Source organism: Barbus barbus (genome assembly GCF_936440315.1).
Source record: "Barbus barbus genome assembly, chromosome: 33".
Classification (NCBI taxonomy): domain Eukaryota; kingdom Metazoa; phylum Chordata; class Actinopteri; order Cypriniformes; family Cyprinidae; genus Barbus; species Barbus barbus.
In genome coordinates, this window is record NC_136761.1 from 4,844,763 (window position 1) to 4,865,358 (window position 20,596).

General features: G+C 41.7%; 1 protein-coding gene across 2 annotated transcripts in view; it reads left to right on the forward strand.

Moving 5' to 3' along the window:
- limch1b (LIM and calponin homology domains 1b) overlaps window positions 1–20,596 on the forward strand; it is a 265,697-nt gene that overhangs the window by 200,768 nt on the left and 44,333 nt on the right. For both annotated transcript variants that reach the window (XM_079391189.1, XM_079391188.1), the window contains one exon: window positions 15,530–15,782. In XM_079391189.1, the coding sequence (XP_079247315.1) occupies window positions 15,530–15,782 (253 nt within the window). The remainder of the gene's footprint in view (window positions 1–15,529; window positions 15,783–20,596) is intronic.

The following is a 20,596-nucleotide window of genomic DNA, read 5'->3' on the forward strand; positions in this document are numbered from 1 at the left end:
ACAGATGCAAGTAATCTTAGGCTACTCATCAGAATGATATGCTCCACCGGATCTAGCTGCGCAACGGATCGCGTTGTGATGTAAATTCTGGATTATTTTTCTTAGCACGTCTTCTTCCAGAAACAAAAAGTAGCTGGGATGAATTTATTTACGTGGAGGCGATGTGGGCATTTACATGCGCGAGCGTCTCACGTGGATGTTTGAATTTGAAAAGCGCGATCGGCGCGTGGGCATGACCGCATTAGAGATAATGATTTAAGACGGAGAAAACTGGACATTGTGTTGGTTTCATATGGATTACTTTAACAGAGAGTATTTGTTTTCGGACTTCATTTAAAAGTAGACATTTCAAGCTTTCTATACATATATTTCTCATGTCTTTGCGGCAAGTATTCGCAGCGATTCATGTTGTTTTATTTACGTGTCTGTGAAGAGTGGTGACAGAGACAGAGCCAGCAGAGAACGCACCCTGTTTATTTTATTCATTTTTTAAAAGCACATTGTTTTGTTGTTATTATGACTATACACAAATAAAAGTAGACCCTTTGCAGTTTCAAATGCTCCAACCTCTCTTGTAGGAAAAAAAGCACGACTTTAATCTGGCATCTTCTGGTGTCTTCTCAGCGAGAACACCAGTTCATGAAGAGAGGTCCTCCCCAATAGGACAGTAATCTCCTCGCACAGGACAGGGGCTTCTCGGACTGCCACCAAAGTCTCGAGGACCCAGCTGAAACTGGTGGGGTCGCCTAGCAGAGTTGAAATGTCTGAACGAGCCACTGGGATGGGTTGGTTTGGGCACACCCCCAAACTCTGTGCGAGTGGCGCCAAAGGGACAATTGACTCACCCGCAGTGATGCATCGGTGGGGAGTCGTGGTGGATGGCCCAGAAGGCTCATCAGGACCACTGGTTCTGGCTCATCATGGCAGAACTCTCTGTATCCCCGTAGAGAGGCATCACGTCACCGAACTTCCGGGAAGAAAGGAACCAGGGCAGGGTGCGGTCGCGAGTCATGCTCCGCACTGGGAAACTAATCATCCAGCCGCGAGTGCTCAGGGCTGGGCGGTGTTCACACCTCCATCCCGATTCTCACGCCATGGCCATTAACTCTGGGTCCGATTCAGAGGTGGGGACAACACCCGATGGGGCAGCCCTGCCAGATCTCCATCCTCAGAGAACGATAACCCATCCTCTGATGCTTCTATTGACATCTGATCCTCCAGCGGTGCACTGAATGAAAAACGTGAGGACTGGCCCTGCAGAGATGCTCACACTGTAACCCTCAAATCTCCCAGAGCACTAGCCGGCAAAAAAAACTGGGGTAGGTAGTGGCAAAGGGGACTGCTCCTTTCCCTTTAAGAGTGTTGCCATGGTCATGCTCTCGCAGTGCGGGCATGAACCATTCACAAATGCATCTTCAGTGTGCTGAATGCCCAGACATGGAAGATAATGCTCGTGGCCTTCATCAGAGGACAGAAAATGACCTCAACCAAGAGAACATGGATGAAGCGACATCTCTAAAAAGACATGAGCTGTCTGCAATTGCTCTTTTAGAGGAAACCTGTTCTTTTAGTTGAAGCATCCAGGGGAATTGCTGAAAAGGGACACCGCTGTTCACACTGTACCGCCAACCAGAATAGCCCTCTGACACACAGCAGATGGCTTTGTGGAGTATAACATCTTTCATACATCCACTTGTCTCTGAATAGGGGTGGGGGAAAAAATCGATTCACCTATCAAAATTCTTTTTAAACCGATTAAAAAATTGATTGGTTTATCTCAGAATTGATTTATATTTAATTATTTAACTTTTTCTAAGAGGTGGTTGGGAGAATTTACTGCTTTTATTCAAAATGCTCACCTATCATTCATCAATCTCAAATATGGCTTATCATCTGAAATATGTTAGTAGCAGCAACTTTACATGACCACTAGTTAACCTAGATAGCTAATGTTAACCTAGAAAAATGTGTCCTATGGAAGTGTCTGTGTGGAGTGTGGAAGCTGAACAGTAGCGTTCGCTGCATGACAGATGGAGGCGCCGGTGCGGTCACTTGCGCTTAAAATACTCCGTAATTTTTGGTCATACAGATAAGTGTAATACATCTTTTGAATCCGTAAAGACTCTACGCTTCTTTGTGTGCACTCACAGTAGCAACAAAATATTGCCCTTTTGTAAAATAATGAAAGCAAACAGGATGCGCTTTCTGCCGTTTCTGTCTACGTGAACTTGAGCGCAAAACTCTGTGTATACTTGCCTTACAGACATTAAAAATATATCTAGGCAAGGCAAGGCAAGTTTATTTATATAGCACATTTCATACACAGTGGTAATTCAAAGTGCTTTACATAAAAGAAAGTGAAATAGACATTAAAATCAATAAAAACATGGAAATAAGAATAATAAAAACAAGGAATTTTAAAATGATATAGAAAATGATTTAAAATAAATTTAAAGAAAATAATTATACATAAAATATATTGCAGTCAGTTCGGACATATAGCACAGTGCTCATTCAACAAATGCACAGTTAAACAGGTGAGTTTTGAGTCTTGATTTAAATGTGGCTAATGTTTTAGCACATCTGATCTCTTCTGGAAGCTGGTTCCAGCTGCGGGCCGCATAATAGCTAAACGCAGACTCCCCTTGTTTTGTGTGAACCCTTGGTATTTCTAACTGACTCGATCCTAATGATCTGAGTGGTCTGTTCGGTTTATATTCAGTGAGCATATCAGCAATATATTTAGGTCCTAGGCCATTGAGTGACTTATAAACGAGTAAAAGTACTTTAAAATCAATCCTAAATGTAACTGGAAGCCAGTGTAAGGACCTGAGGACTGGTGTGATATGCTCAGATTTTCTGGTTCTAGTCAGAATCCTGGCAGCAGCGTTCTGGATGAGCTGCAGTTGTCTAATGGTCTTCTTGGGAAGGCCGGTGAGGAGACCATTACAGTAATCCACCCTGCTGGTGATAAAGGCATGAACAAGTTTCTCCAAGTCTTGATTGGAGACAAAACATCTAATTCTTGCAATATTTTTGAGATGATAGTATGCTGATTTAGTTATTGCTTTGACATGACTACTGAAACTAAGGTCTGTCTCCAGAATCACCCCAAGATTTCTGACTTGATTTTTAGTTGTTTGACCCCTAGAGTCAAGATATGCATTCACCTTGAGAACTTCATCTTTGTTTCCAAATGCAATGATTTCAGTTTTCTCCTTGTTTAACTGAAGAAAGTTCTGGCACATCCAACTGTTAATTTCATCAATGCATTGGCAGAGGGAGTCAATGGGGCTGTAGTCATTTGGAGATAAGGCTAGGTAAATCTGGGTATCATCAGCATAGCTGTGATAGGCAATTTGGTTCTTCCTCATTATCTGACTTAGTGGGAGCATATACAGGCTAAACAAGAGCGGTGCAAGAATTGAGCCTTGTGGGACTCCACATGTCATGGCCGTCCACTTAGACTTATGCTCTCCTATACTCACATAATAACCTCTCCCTTCTAAGTATGACCTGAACCATTTGAGTGCCATCCCAGAAAGCCCGACCCAGTTTTCCAGTCTCTCTAAAAGTATGTTATGATCGACAGTGTCAAACGCAGCACTAAGATCTAGTAGTACCAGCACTGATATTTTGCCAGAATCAGAATTGACGCGAATATCATTTATTATCTTAACGAGTGCTGTCTCTGTGCTGTGATGTGCTCGGAAACCAGATTGAAAATTGTGCAGGTATCCATTTGACTTTAAGTAGTTGTTCAGCTGATTAAAAACTACCTTTTCAATAATCTTACCTATGAAAGGAAGATTTGATATGGGTCTATAGTTGCTCAACATGGTGTTATCAAGATTGCGCTTTTTCAGAAGGGGCTTAACAACTGCAGTTTTAAGGGAGTTTGGAAAAGTCCCAGAAAGAAGTGAGGCGTTCACCACTTCTAAGAGATCAGCTTCTAAACAGTTAAGCACATTTTTGAAAAAGGATGTGGGAAGTGTGTCAAGATAGCAGGTTGAAGATTTAAGGTGCTGTACTATTTCTTCCAAAATTTTGTTATCAATTTCTTTAAAAACACACATAGTCACTTCTTTTTGAAATTGCGGTTGAATCTGTGTGACCTCTGCATAACTTGAGGATGTGCCAATCTCCTTTCTGATATTATTGATCTTCTCAGAAAAGAAGGAAGCAAACTCATTGCATTTGCTGTCGGAGAGCATTTCACTGGGAATCTGACTTGGGGGGTTTGTCAGTCTCTCAACAGTCGCAAAAAGAGTGCGGGTGTTGTTGTTACTGTTTATAAGGTTTGAAAAGAAAGTCTGTCTAGCTGTGGCTAGTTCCACATTGAAAGCATGAAGGCTGTCTTTATAGATGCTATAGTGAATTTCGAGTTTCGTCTTCCGCCACATCCGCTCAGCTTTTCTGCATTGTCTTTTCATGCTCTGAACTGCTGTTGATTTTCTCCAAATTGATTTCTGTTTCCCCGTCTTCTTGCTGACCTTTATCGGGGCAATATCATCAATAACATTCTTAATTTTTGAGTTAAATGACTCCAGGAGAAGATCAACAGAGTCTGCAGAAATGCTTGGTGTTAATGATATTGCCTCCATAAATAGCGCACTAGTGTTCTCGTTAATGCATCTCTTTCTGATAGAGACAGATCTAGATTCAGTGGTGACCGAGATCAATATATCAAAGAAAATACAGAAGTGATCAGATAGTGCTACATCCTTGATTACAATGGATGAGATGTTTAGACCTCTACTGATGAGTAGATCTAGGGTGTGTCCACGGTTGTGTGTGGGTCCGTGCACATGCTGACTCAGGTCAAAAGTGTTTAAAACAGTTATAATTTCTTTTGTAGTTTTGATTTCTGCATTATCTATGTGAATATTAAAATCCCCTGCAATAGCAAAACAGTCAAACTCTGAGGAAATCATTGATAACAGTTCAGTGAAATCATCAACAAAGGCTGGAGAATATTTTGGAGGCCTGTAAATAATGATAAACAGGGTGCGTGGAGCACCTTTCAGCACAATACCTAGGTATTCAAAAGATGAATACTGACCAAATGACATTTGCTTGCACTGATAAACATCTTTAAACAGAGCAGCTACACCTCCACCTCTCCTAACAGTCCTGCAGACACTTATAAAATTAAAGTTAGGAGGGGCTGTTTCATGAAGGACTGTTGCACTGCAGCTGTCTTCTAACCATGTTTCATTTAAAAACATAAAATCCAGGTTGTTTGTGGTTATTAAATCGTTGATCAGAAATGATTTATTTTTAAGTGAGCGAATGTTTAAAAATGCTAACTTGATGGAATTACATTTTGTCTCTACAGCAATCTTAGATTGATGCATTATAGGCCGCAGGTTAGATGGGTGAGCCGTACGGCTTGAGAAGGCCTTAGACTTTCTATTGCTTAATAAAACAGAAATAGAGGAGGCTACAGGCACACTGGGTTCCCGCTTGTTCTGTAAACATTTGTGAATGTTGCTGCTAATATAGCGGGGACCCGACACATATCACTGAGAGCTGTTATCAGTTGTTTTTGGTTCACCTACACCAGATGGAGAGGGGTTTGGGCCCTGACGTTGTGGCAGCGGCCGGAGAGCTCTCGCAGGAGGAGGAGGGTGAGCTGGGCCTGCAGTCTTTGGTGGTTGTGGGGCCCGCCGTTTTTTAGTTGATATCTGGGGGCTTGAAGCGAAAGAGTGGGAGAGTTTGGTCCCAGCATACACCAGTTCCTCCATTTTCTGTGAGAAGCTTAGAAGTGGAGATTCTGGGGAGAGTGATAGTGTATCTGGTGAGCAGGGCTCTGGCTCTGGTGTTTCCGCTGGCTGTGAGATGTCGTTCTGGCTTCCCTGGCTGTTTTCCAGAAGGTCGTCCTTGGGTGCTGAGTCTTGGAGCTGTTGTAGTACGTCACAGTCTGCATGTGATGAGCTCTGTGGGCAGGGCTCAGCTGGGATGTCCATGAGCAGTGCTTGTTGTGGCTGCGTGGTGTTATCAGTATCCTTGTGGGATGTGTCAACCACATGTTGACTCAAAAGCTGACATGAAGTCCTGTGGTCACTCATATTCTGTCCAGGTGTGTGTGTGCCATTCAGGCCGAGTAGATTGGCACACACCGCTGAAGGATGACGGAGGGAGAAATAGATATTGTCCTTAAGCACTCTTGCACCGAGTCTGTTTGGGTGGAGGCCATCTAGTTTAAACAGTTGTCTGTGGCCCCAGAAAAGGTTGAAGTTGTCGATGAAGTTGACTCCTTTTATACTGCAGGTCCTTTGTAGCCATGTATTCAGCCCAAGCAACCGTGAGAACATGTTAGTTCCCCTTGCTGGGAGTGGTCCACTGATGAACGACTGAACTTCAAGACTTTGAAGCGTTTCAAAGAGTTCACTGAAATCCTTCTTAAGGAGTTCTGACTGCTCCTTCCGAATATCATTCTTCCCCACATGGATGATGACTCGATTTGCAGTCTTGTGCTTCATCAGAATGTTCCGAAGTTCTTTGTTCACATCAGAGACATTTGCTTGAGGAAGGCAGTAGGTAGTTGTAGTCCTGCTACTGATGTTTCTGATAATAGCATCACCCACTATCAGAGTCCTGGGCTCGACTGCGCTCTGAGCTGAAAGCCGCTGTCTGCTCGACCTTGAGCGCCTGTTAGTAGCGATGTTAGCTGCTGGCTGATTCGATCCGTGTTTAGTCACATTTGCAGATTTCTCACCCACATTCATTAATGCTTCAAATCTGTTCTCAAGATGTATAGGGGGTGGTAGAATGCCAGTGTTTACAAGTCTTGTCATAGCCGTATCTGGGGTGGAGGATGCTACAGCAGCAATACGAGATACTCGTGATAATCTGATGTCTCGATTGCCTTTGGGTCTTGCTCCCTGTTTGTGCCATCGATTTGTCTGTCGATCTGTTTCGGCTTTTTCCTCTACACTTTGTATAAACTTTTGAGATTCAGAGGACTCACCAGCTGTATGCTGAGGGGGTCCGTGATGACCGTCTGCTGTGTGTTCCGCCTGTTTTGGAAGTCCAGTAAGTAACTTTGTTTCAAGAACCGCAATCCTTTGTAGAAGTTTGTGGCAGTTCATGCAGCAAGTAGATTCCACGAGAGGCATTTTCTCTAGTCTGTTTAAATGTAGACAGCTGTGTTTTTCCGTCTCTGGAATGTAAACTGCTGGGAGAAAGTCTTAAGTTTCCCCCAAAAAAATGTGTTGTCTGAGCACTGTGCTGATCTGCTGAAGTTAAAGTTAAAATCTTGGAGAGATATGAGAAAAATGCAAAAATAGGGAGCAAAGCGGAGAGCAATAAGCAAGAGCGTCCGAACAGTAGCAAAGCCGGAAGTTATAAGATTACTCTCTATAGATTTAATTGATGTTCAACAAGTAAAATTTTTTTACAATACAGTGAAACAATTGATAAAACTTGGCTTACTGAATATCAGGTCCCTTTCTACAAAAGCACTTTTTGTAAACGATTTGATCAATGATCATAACCTAGATTTGCTCTGTTTGACAGAAACATGGCTAAAACCAGATGAATACATTACTTTAAATGAGTCTACCCCCCAAGATTACTGCTATAAAAATGAGCCACGTCCAAAAGGTAAAGAGGGAGGAGTTGCTACAATTTATAGCAATATTCTCAGTATTTCTCAGAGGGCAGGCTTTAAGTATAACTCGTTTGAAGTTATAGTGCTGCGTATAACATTATCTAGAGAAACACGTGTTATTGATAAATCCCCTATGATGTATGTACTGGCTACTGTATACAGGTCACCAGGGCACCATACAGACTTTATTAACCCCATCTGAGTTAGTACTGGCTGCAGATAAAGTCTTAATTGTTGGTGATTTTAAAATCCATGTCGATAATGAAAAAAATGCATTAGGATCAGCATTCATAGACATTCTGAACTCTATTGGAGTTAGACAACACGTTTCAGGACCTACTCATTGTCAAAATCATACTCTAGATTTAATATTGTCACATGGAATTGATGTTAGTGGTGTTGAAATCCTGCAGCAAAGCGATGATAGCTCAGATCATTATCTAGTCTTGTGTAAACTCCATATAGCTAAAACTGTCAATTCTACTCCTTGTTAAAAGTATGGTAGAACCATCACTTCTACCACAAAACTTCACAGACAGCAGAGACACACGGAGCCTGTGGCAAGCCATTGAGACCATCACTGTTTACAAGCCCCTGCCACAGGCCTGTGATGAGGACACATCCCTCCCCAATGCACTCAACCACTTTTATTCACGGTTTGAAATGCAGAATGACACACCTGCACAAAAACTGCCCACACCTCCCAACGACCGGGCGCTCTGTCTGTCTCTAGTCGATGTAAGGAAGACCCTATCTAGGATTAACCCACGCAAGGCTGCGGGTCCTGACAACATACCTAGCCATGTTCTGAGAGACTGTGCTGCACAGCTGACAGATGTGCTTACAGATATCTTCAACACCTCGCTGAGCCAGGCAGTCGTCCCCACATGTCTCAAATCCACAACAATCATACCGGTACCAAAGAAATCACATGTGTCCTGTCTAAATGACTACCGTCCCATAGCACTGACTCCAATCACGATGAAATGCTTTGAGAGGCTAGTCATGCACAACATCAAAACCAGCCTCCCCAACACACTCGACCCGCTCCAGTTTGCATACCGTCCAAACAGCTCTACGGACGATGCAATTTCCTCCACCCTCCACCTGGCTCTTACCCACCTAGAAAATAAAGACTCCTATGTTAGAATGCTGTTCATTGACTTCAGCTCGGCATTCAACACAATAATCCCACAACAGCTAATAAATAAACTAAACCTGCTGGGCCTTAACAATTCCCTGTGTAATTGGATCCTGGACTTTCTAACCGGAAGACCTCAGTCAGTCCGTTTCGGCCACAACACCTCGAGCTCTACCACACTGAGTACAGGCGTAAATTCCTGGGGGTGCACATCACAGAGTACCTCACCTGGACCACCAACACCATGTCATTCTCCAAAAAGGCACAACAGCGCCTACACTTTCTCTGCCGGCTGAAAAGAGCAAGTCTCCCTCCACCCATCCTCACCACATTCTACAGAGGCACCATTGAGAGTGTGCTGACCAGCTGCATCACTGTCTGGTACGGGAACTGCAGTGCTGCTGACCGCAAGACCCTCCAGCAGACAGTGAACACAGCTGCAAAGATCATCGGTGCCCCTCTCCCCTCCATCCTAGACATTTTCCTTACACGATGCTCCAGCAAAACCAACAGCATCGTGATGGACTCCACCCATCCCTCCCACTGTCTCTTCCAGCTCCTACCATCAGGAAGACGGTACCGGAGCATCAGAGCCCGTTCCGCCAGACTGCTCAACAGATTTTTCCCCCAGGCTGTGAGAGCCCTGAACTCAAATCACCCCGCCCCCTCTCTGAAACCCCATGCAAACCCCTACCTCCTGAAACATGGACCCCCCCCCAACCTTACCTCACCAAAGAAAAAACTGTATGGAACTTTTGTTGTGCAATTCGAAGTGTGCTACACACAGGTGAGTGGGCCTGTACAAACCACCTGTAGTAACACACTCTCCTCTATGTGCACTATGGACACTTTACACTATGGACACTTTACACTATGTGCACTATGGACACTTTACACTATGGACACTTTACACTATATGGACTATGGACACTTTACACTATGGACACTTTACACTATGTGCTGCGTGAACACAATCCCACAAAAGACTCAGCAATATATGTACGTTTACATGCTCATGCACTATAAATCATCCTGCACTGTTCCCCAACCAGCTGCTTGACTCAAAATGTCTCTCTTTGCACATGTACAGTATTTATGTGAAGCATTCGTATACTTTTATTTTTTTATCTTCTATTTTTTAGTTTGTATAGGGTAAATATTTATGTGAAGCATTCATATAGTTTGTATTTTTTATCCTTTATTCTTTTAGTTTGTATAGGGTAAATATTTATATATAGTATACTTATAGTTAAATCTATCAGTAGGTTAATTGTGTATAGGTTTATAGTGTTTTTTACTTCATTGTTGTATGTCTGTATTTATGTAGCACCATGGTCCTGCGAGGCACGACATTTCGTTCCACTGTATGTCCCCATGTCTTCCTGATTTATCTCAATTCCTCAGCATATCCAACAGCACAGAAAAACTTGATGATGTAACAGAAACTATGGACTCTCTCTCTTTTCTAGCACTTTAGATACAGTTGCTCCTTTACACTTAAGGAAGATCAAAGAAAACAGTCTGACTCCGTGGTATAATGAGCACACTCGCACCCTAAAGAGAGCAGCCCGGAAAATGGAGCGCAGATGGAGGAAAACAAAACTAGAGGTGTTTCGTATAGCTTGGCGGGAAAGTACCCTATCCTACAGAAAAGCATTTAAAACTGCTAGATCTGATTACTTTTCGTCTCTTCTAGAAGAAAACAAACATAACCCCCTGTATTTATTCAATACAGTCACTAAATTAACAAAAAATTAAGTATCAACAAGTATCATCAAATGTTGACATTTCCCAGGAGCACAGCAGTAATGATTTTATGAACTACTTTAGTTCCAAGATCGAAACTATCAGAGAGAAAATTGTAACCATGCAGCCATCAGCTACAGTATCGCATCAGATGCACTATAGATCCCCTGAGGACCAATTCCACTCATTCTCTACTATAGGAGAGGAAGAATTGTATAAACTTGTTAAATCATCTAAACCAACAACATGTATGTTAGACCTTATTCCATCTAAACTACTAAAAGAGCTACTTCCAGAAGTCATAGATCCTCTTTTGGCTATTAATTCATCATGGTCATTAAGATATGTCCCCAAAACCTTCAAATTGGCTGTTATTAAGCCTCTCATTAAAAAACCACAACTTGACCCCAAGGATCTAGTTAATTACAGGCCGAGCGCTTTTAACAATACAGATTTTGTCAAAGCACTTAACAGTATCAAATTGGAGGATAGAGTGTCAGTAATGTATAATAATACGATTAAACACTTAATTTTCAGTTAAAGGCATTTCATTATTGAATTCAGAGATGTCATTGTCTAGCATTGTCATTGTTTAGTTTAAATAGTATCTGTGAAATCAAATTGACGATAATCGCTAGAAATTAAGTGTCCCCAACTGAGCAAACCAGAGGCGACAGCGGCAAGGAACCAAAACTCCTTCTGTGACAGAATGGAGAAAAAAAACCTTGGGAGAAACCAGGCTCAGTCAGGGGGCCAGTTCTCCTCTGGCCAGGCTATTATTGTTTATTTATTGTTTACTTATTGTTTTAATTAAAATTTTAAATGTATAAATGTATTATATTTCTATTTTTATATTGTTGCAATTTCTAACAATAATAGTATTATGTAGTTTGGTATTTTATTATATTTTTAGTTTTTAGTTTTATTTGAAGTTTTATTGTATTTTAAGTTGAGGTCTTCACTGGGGATATGTGAAGAAGAATACCTTAAACGGCCCATATTATTGATACTTGATTTTTCACCTGTTACATTTCTGCACTACATTACTTCATTACTCCATTCTACAGCAGCTTTTATTATAAAATCGTGTTACTTAACTGCCGCTGCAGAGATTTCTCCCTCCGCTCGTCGTGTCCACTGCCCCATGCTTGAAAGAATGGACCTCCTAGGCTTTTCTTCCATCAAGACAACTCCACTGCAGTCTATTTCTTTAACAAATGCAGATGTAATGCCGAACTAATGCGGTTCCTCGGTTGGCCCACTGGTCTCATGGCAGATGTCATTCTACATTCCTCAGCCACTCTGGTCTCCCAGCTCACCTATACTTGTCTCACTCCTTTCCCATCGGGGCAGCTACCACTGCAACCCAAAAGATCTGCCTGATTATCAGATTAAATTAGTAATAATTAATATCAGATTAAACCGTATTGACCCGAATATAAGACGACCCCCCCCCCCCCTTTTCCACATGTGCCTTTTGGAAAAAGGCTTTTTGAAAACCAAATTTTGTGTTTAATAAAAAAAAAAAAAAACGTTTTTTCTTAAATTATTTTCATTTTTTTCTTTTTCTTTTGAAAGTATGGTAAATACTGGTAAAATGTACCAACAATCACATTTAAAAATATACACTTTTCGATATACCTTAAAAATAACAGGTAGTCCATCTGAATTATATAACATTTAGTCTATCCATCTCATTGTAGCCTACCAAAAATGTATTTACAGTAGAAGTGAAACCTTATTGTAGTCTTCAAATCTGGGTAGTGTCTTACGTTTAAAATCACTTACAGACGAAGTTTGGTCTCATCAGGCTAACATGACAGTCACAACTCATCCCGCTGTAAGCTTTTCTTTTTCTTTTGTTTTCACTCATGATCTTTACAACACACATTACATTACATATTTCGTATTTGGCGCCACCTAATTGTTGTAGGTTTTATTATTGACATGTCAAAGTCGTTTTTTCAGATGTATTTCCAAGAAAAAAACATTGTCTTATATTCCGGTCAATACCGGTACATCTGTTCCGACCTCAGCCTCATCAAACAAGCCCATCTAACACTCTTTTCTCTTTAAGTTAGAAAGCTGCCTCTCGAAATTCAGTCTAACCATTGCCTGATATATTTGATACTGCCGCTGCAGTGCCCTGCTTAATTTGATGCTGCCGCTGCAGTGCCCTGCTTAATTTGATGCTGCCGCTGCAGTGCCCTGCTTAATTTGATCCTGCCACTGTGGTACTCCGCTTAGCATGATACTGCCACTGCAGTGCCCTGCTTAAATAGATGCTGCCACCACAGCGCCATGCTCAATCTGATACTGCCGCTGCAGTGCCCTGCTTAATTTGATACTGCTGCTGCAGTGCTCCGCTTAATTTGATACTGTCGCTGCAGTGCTCCGCTTAATTTGATACTGCCGCTTCAGTGCTCCGCTTAATTTGATACTGCCGCTGCAGTGCTCCGCTTAATTTGATACTGCCGCTGCAGTGCCCCACTTAACATGATACTGCCGCTGCAGTGCCCTGCTTAACTAGATGCTGCCATCGCAGCGCCCTGTTTAACTTGATACTGCCGCTGTAGTGTCCTGCTCAATCTGATATTGCCACTACAGTGCCATCTTTTTGGGGGACTTCTGAATGTTTGCATAATCTTTAGATTCCTTTGACATTTCCCTTTATTTCAGTAACTCTCACTTGCTGTCTGTTTTGGCATGCAAATTTTGTGAGGCTATCGGAACTCGAGTAGAATAGTCTCTCTGAGCACTCCATTGCAGACATCAAGCCAAATCCGTTTACCACTAAGATTATATGGGCACACGAACTTGTGAAATGGAGGTTGTAGTTCTCTCACAATTCTGAAGAAAAAATATTAGACAACTAAACAAAATCTCATGGAGCTTCATTACTGGATGAATCAGTTATTTTGAAGGAATCTCTTTAATGAATGATTCAAAGACAAATACATTTTTAACACCCCCTCTTCGCCACCTAAAAAAAAGATGCGCACACAGGAATTGATAGGTGAATCGAAATTTTAATTTGACAAGTATCTTCTTATTCTTCTGATTCTTTAATTGGAATTTATTTTTGATTCCCAACCCTACTTTCGATGTGATGTGACACTCGCATTTAGTGTGATCAAGTGTCAAGCCGTTAAGCGGATGAACACCTGTGGGCAGGGCCTGTGGTAAGAAGATGACTATTCATCAATGCCTTGATCTGGAGCATTTGTTGACTTTTTAAGTATTAAACAAATGTGTGACTGGTACAGTACATAAATGGTTCTGGTGGATATTTATGTGAGAGTTTGAAGTGCACATGGAGTAATTATAACTTGCCTGTATATAAATTTATTTTATAATGTCACTCTTCTCATAAGTTGATTTCATGAGAATATACCAAGAGTGGTTAACGTTTTAATAAGATGTCTATAAAAACTTTCCTGGCTTTGTTAACAGAATGTACATAGCATGTGCATGAGCAGAATACTCCAACTGTCTAACAGTTTTTTTTTTTTATTAAGTGTAAGCTGTGGTAAGTGTGGCTCACACTTGATTTGTTTGCTTGTTCTAAACCCTAGTTTGATTGTGCTGCAGTACCCCAGCAGTGTTATATTAGTATCACTGATATAAAACTGAATTCATTTTAATTTTTATATTTTCTGTATTCATTTTAATTTTAGTAACTGAGTAATTTTGAACAAATGTGTTTTGTCATTTATTTGAAGTTTTTTTTGTTCATTTAAAAATGTTAATTTAAAAATAAACCTTTTTATTACTTTGTATTATTTATTTATTTTATTTATTCATTTAAATTATGTATTTTAGCATGTCAAATTAGACTAAATTAAAATTATAAATTAAATGTTGCCTTGGCAACAAGCTGAAAAAAGTAAAGTTTTAATATTTTATTTCAGTTATGGTTTTACATTTAGTTAACTGTAATAACCCTCTAACTGACTTTATAACCATCATGTCCCTTGAAAATAGCACTAAGTTTATGCTTAATATATTTTTAGAGTACATTGTTTAAAAAAAATAAAAAATAAAACAGCATATACAATAATAAATCTTTCTTAAAGGGGAAAAAATGGATGGACCTAACCCTCTGCTCTCTTGCTCCGCTATTAAACTGCATAAACACTAATTAGATGACCAACTGGGTAGTGTAAACTGCTGTACTTTCTTATATACTCTCTTCTGCACTGGTGTGTTTAACCCTGAGCTTGTCACGCCCATGTAATCCACAGTTATACAATATATATTAGAATTTTAACCTTGCCTGTATTAGCTAAAACTTTATTACAGAGTATGTTTCTGGTGAAAATGTGAGTTTCTTGTCTGTGCATAAGTGATCACCATGACACTTTGGTTTCTGTGATTACCAGTGTGTTACACAAGTTTTTATGATATAATGGTTACTGGATATGATTCAGATCCTTCATTCAGTGTAAACCTTAGTGATGCACCGAAATACTTTTTTTTTTTTTTTTTACATTAAACTTTCACTAACTAAATTTGGGTTATTGGTAAATTTAGCTCTTTATGTTGTTCAGGATGTCATGTTCTCAGCTTCAATCAGTCATAGTAAAGTTCTTTTGGCAATGACCTCCCTCTTGGTAGTTCAGCTATAAATTTGACATGTTTACTTATTGTAGCTTATCCATATTGTGTGCACAAAATAGACACTGACAGAGTCAAAATGCTTTAAATGTCACCGTTCCGGTCAATGATTTGACCATCCCATTTCAACTGAAATGGAGAATTTATTCGTTTTCGAGTTACTTTTAAATATTTTAGGTTACTGTAATTTCAGTAGATAAATATTAAATATAAAGGATTTAATTTTATTTATTTATTTTGCCAGCGACAGTGTACCCAGTGGTGGTGAACCTACAACCTTTTAGTTACCAGTTTAGATGTTTTACCACTGTGTCATCTTATGCCAATACAGTCATAAAGCAATTGTTATTAACATGTGCTAAGATGATTGTAACACTACTAACTTATTCACAATGATTGTTCCACTGCAGGCCGTGGCAGCGACTCGGAATGCGACACCCCCCAGAGGAAGATACCAGACGTGCGCAAGGATGACATGCTTGTCCGACGAACTTCCTGCAGTGAACCTCGGAATGCCATCCCTTTCAACCAGTATCTACCCAACAAGAGTAACCAGAGCCAATACTTCCCTGCACCAGTGCGACGCCCTCGCACAGACAGAGATGACAGCCGTAAAAGCTGGAGTAATGCAACCTCACCTGTTGGAGGAGAGAGTCCTTTCAGGTAAATCTAATCTGAGATGCTGATATGTTGATATAGAGATTGTTTTTACCATCTGGTAATGTTGTTTCCCCAGAGTCAAAGGGGAAAACTGCTATGCTCAAGACATGATTAGTTTTGTGTAAGGAGGTCAAAGATCAGGCATTTGTTTAATAATAATAATAATAATAATAATACATTTTATTTGAAAGCGCCTTTCAGGACACCCAAGGACACTGTACAAATCAACGAACAAAATACACTTAAAACATCAGAGCAGGTAACAGTTAAAACAAGGTGCAACATGACAAGGTAAGTACATGACTAATCGATGTAAGACAAACGAAACAGATAAGTCTTGAGTCTAGATTTGAACAACGGAAGAGAGTCTATGGCACGGAGATCTGGGGGGAGTGAATTCCAGAGCTGGGCAGCAGCGCAACCAAATGCTCTGCGGCCCATGGTCACAAGTTTAACGGGTGGAACAGAAAGCTGAAGAGTAGAGGAAGAACGAAGAGTGCGAGCTGGAATAACAATATGAAGAAGATCCAGATTCAAATTCCATTTCTGCGAACAGTTTTCTCCACTATCTTGATTATTTCTATAAAAATCAGTTATAACTCACTGTACCTGCAACTAAATCCTAACCTACTGGGATTTAGAGTTAAAAATAAATAAATCTCTTCTCTCCTGAAGCACGCACACTCCAGACACTATCACTGTTTGCCAAACTCCACAAAGACACTTTTACAGCACAGATATCTTAGCTAAAATTCCCCTTTGTTCTCACAAGTGGATGAAAACTTTATTTGTAAGTGATTGTCAATGTTATGGCAACTCAAGGGATTACATGGCCGTGGTCGTCGTCTTTTTTTTTTTTTGCAGTTTTGATTTTGTAGTGCTGTGGTTTGAGAGGTGGTTTATTTGAACCAGATGTGAGCATTAATTGTCTAAGAGCTACAGACTGCTCTGATCCAGAACGACCATCAGACTAACACTATGAACACAGAGAGGGACTTTCCAATATGAAATTAAAATGCTTATTCACACTACCTGAAAGCATCATGCTAATGTATCAAATGATAATCTCCTGTAATTGCATTCAGTGCAACTGTACGTGTTTTCAGTGCTATCTGTACTGATGTCCTCATTTATTGTTTGCAGTATTATGTTCAGAATTGTCTACTAACACGCTACTTTTCCAGTTCATATTTTGTCCGCAGTATGTGAATATTCTGCATGCATTGAAGAAAACTCAAATTACTTTCTTTTCTTTTTTTTTTCTGTGTGAATAATGTGTCCCATAATGCAATGACATGTCTTGACCTTCCATTTAAAGTGTCATTAATGAACCGGAATCAATGTGAACTGAGATTTTTTTTATATGTATATATATATATATCTTATATGGGTGATCCTATAATTGCAGGTACATTTGGTGTCCGATTATTTGTTTCTGTTTTTATTTTATTTATTTTTTTATAATTATTTTAATAATTTGTTACTCATTGTTATGAATTAAAAGATGTTACAGTCCATAACAATATAATAATTTATGTAAAAAAAATGTTAGCTTAAAAATAGCTGAAAATCATGATTTCTTGTTGTCCGAATTAGTCAGTGTATTTTTTCCATCATGAATCATTGTGTAATAAAAATATTTTTTTGTACTTTTCTTTTGGTAATATTTAATTCATTTTATTTATAAAAGCCCTAAATAGTAATTTACTTAATTGTACAACATTAAATTGTTTAAAACTAACTATTTTCTTATAAAAATGTGTCCATAAATCGGTCAACTCTGTTACCGTATCATACAGTACTTTAGTCAAGTCTGCTTTATTGTCAATTCTTCCACATGTACGGCGCATACATACAGGTAATTGAAATTGCGTTACTCTCAGACCCTTGGTGCATACAGTTAACATTAAACACGTTCAAATGAGGACATTGTAGAAAAATAAAGAAATAGATAAGGTGGCATAAGGCGCATGGCAGAATAGATAGAGTGCAACCAGTTAAATAAAAACAAAACTGTGCAGATATATGTGTAGTGCAAGAAGAGCTTGTCAGTAGGGAGAACAGTCCTTATATCAGACTATCCGAAGAGGTAGTTTGCAGTCAATGCTGGATGAGGTAGTGATCAGTCAAATGTTGCACAAGTGACAGGTGCTGGTCACAGTTTTTAAGTTGGTGAGGGGGGGGCTCATAGTGTCAGAGTTCAGTGTTGCATGGGGTAAAAGAGGGGAGGGGGGGGGGGGGGGGCAAGGACGGGAGGGAGTTCAGCTTCCTGACAGCCTGATGTATGAAGCTGTCCTTCAGTCTGCTGGTCCTCCCTGATGGCAGCAAACTGAAGAAGCTGTGTGTCGGGTGGGTGGGATCACCTGCAATGCGGAGGGCTTTGCGGGAGAGACGGGTGCTGTAAATGTCCTGGAGGGAGGGGAGAGAGACACCAATGATCTTCTTAGCTGCTCTCACTATGCACTGAAGTGACTTGCGGCAGGATGCGTTGCAAGCGCCATACCACACAGTGATGCAGCTGGTTAGGATGCTCTCGATGGTGCCTCTGTAGAAGGTGCACATGATGGGGGCAGGGGCTCTGGCTCTTCTCAGTTTGCGGAGGAAGTAGAGACGCTGCTGTGCTTTCTTGGCCAGTGCTACAGTGTTTTTAGTCCAGGAGAGGTCCTCTGTGATGTGCACACCCAGGAACGTGGTGCTGCTCACTCTCTCCACAGTCGCACCGTTGATGGTCAGAGGGGCATGCTGAGTGTGTACTCTCCTGAAGTCAACAACAATCTCCTTCATCTTCTCCACATTCAGAGAGAGATTGGTGTCACTGCACCACCCGGCCAGGCGGCTCACCTCGCTCCTGTAGTTTGTCTCATCTCTGTTGCTAATGAGACCCATCACAGTTGTGTCATCCGCAAACTTACTGAACAGGTTGGAGTTGTGTGACGGTGTGCAGTCGTGGGTCAGTTGCACAGAGAGGTGTTGAGCCCCAGCTGGACCAGTTTGTGAGTGAGCTGTTGAGGGATGATTGTGTTGAATGCTGAAGTCTATGAACAGCATTCTGACATATGAGTCTTTTTTGTCCAGATGTGTGAGGGCTGGGTGGAGGGCAGTGGCGATGGCATCATCGGTCGAGCGGTTGGACCTATATGCAAACTGGAAGGGGTCCAGGGAGGGGGGGGGGCAGACTTGATGTGGTGCATGACTAGCCGTTCGAAGCACTTCATGAGAATAGGAGTGAGTGCTATTGGACGGTAGTCATTGAAACAGGATGGAGATGACTTCTTCGGGACTGGAATGATGGTGGTAGCTTTGAAGCATGTGGGGACAACGGCCTGATTTAGCGAGATGTTGAAGATGTCTGTGAAGACATCAGTGAGTTCCACTGCACAGTCTCTCAGTACACGCCCAGGAATGTTGTCAGGACCCGGAGCTTTGCGTGCGTTGCTCCTGCTGAGGGATCTCCTCACACTTTCCGGGGACAGCGTCATCACCTGGTCGCCGGGAGGAGGTGGAGTCTTCTGTGCAGTGGTGCTGTTTTGTGCCTCAAAGCGAGCAAAGAAGGAATTCAGTTCGTTCAGCAGGTGGATGGTGCTGTCACAGGTCTGTGGTGGGGGCTTGTAGTCCGTGATGGTCTGTATCCCCTGCCACAGGCTCCGAGTGTCTCTGCTGTCGCTGAAACGATGGGCTATCCTCCTGGAGTACTGTCTCTTGGCCTCTCTGATGCCGCGGGAAAGGTTGGCCCTAGCTGTCCTCAGGCCCTCCTCATCTCCAGCTCTAAAGGCAGCGTTCCGAGCCTTCAGAAGTATGTAAACCTCCCCTGTCATCCACGGCTTCTGGTTGGCCCTGACAATGATGGACTTTGTGACCGTTACATCATCAATGCACTTGGTGATGTAGGCAGTGACAGTCTCCGAGTACTCTTGGAGGTCTGTAGTGTTGTTGTGTGTTGCAGCCTGTTTAAACATATTCCAGTCAGTGGTGTCAAAACAGTCTTGAAGTGCCTCTGACGACCCTTCCGGCCACACTTGAATCTGTTTGTGTATTGGTTTGATGACTTTAACGAGCGGTCTGTATGCAGGCATTAGCATGACAGTGATGTGGTCTGAGGCTCCGAGGTGGGGGAGGGGGAGGGCCTTGTAGGCTCCTCTCTGGGTGGTGTAAACAAAGTCCAAAGTATTTTTTCCCCTTGTTGGAAAGTCTATGTGTTGATGTATTTTTGGGAACACACTCTTTAAGTCTGCGTGGTTGAAATCCCCAGCCAAGATGAGAAAAGCATCTGGATGGGCTGTCTGCTGCTCACTGGTGTGCTGGTACAGATCATTTAGTGCCTCACTCCTGTTGTTGTTGTTGGAGCTGGGAGGGATGTATACAGCAACGAGCAGTATAGCTGTATATTCTCTCGGTAGATAGAACGGCCGGCACTTAATAATCATAAACTCCACCAAGGGTGAGCAGTGTTTGCAGACCACAACAGCGTCGTGTCACCATGCATCATTGATGTAAACACAAAGCCCGCCGCCGCGGATCTTACCTCCCTCGACGAGAGCTCTGTCAGCTCGATAGCATGTTAGCTGGTCGAGCTGTATGGTGCAGTCCGGTACGCTGTTGTTAAGCCATGTTTCCGTAAACACAAAAACACAAGTCCGTAAACACAAGGGAAGTCGTGGCCTAATGGTTAGAGAGTCGGACTCGTAATCCAAAGGTTTGAGTCTCGGGCCGGCAGGGATTGTAGGTGGGGGGAGTGAATGTCCAGCGCTCTCTCCACCCTCAATACCACGACTGAGGTGCCCTTGAGCAAGGCACCGAACCCCCAACTGCTCCCCGGG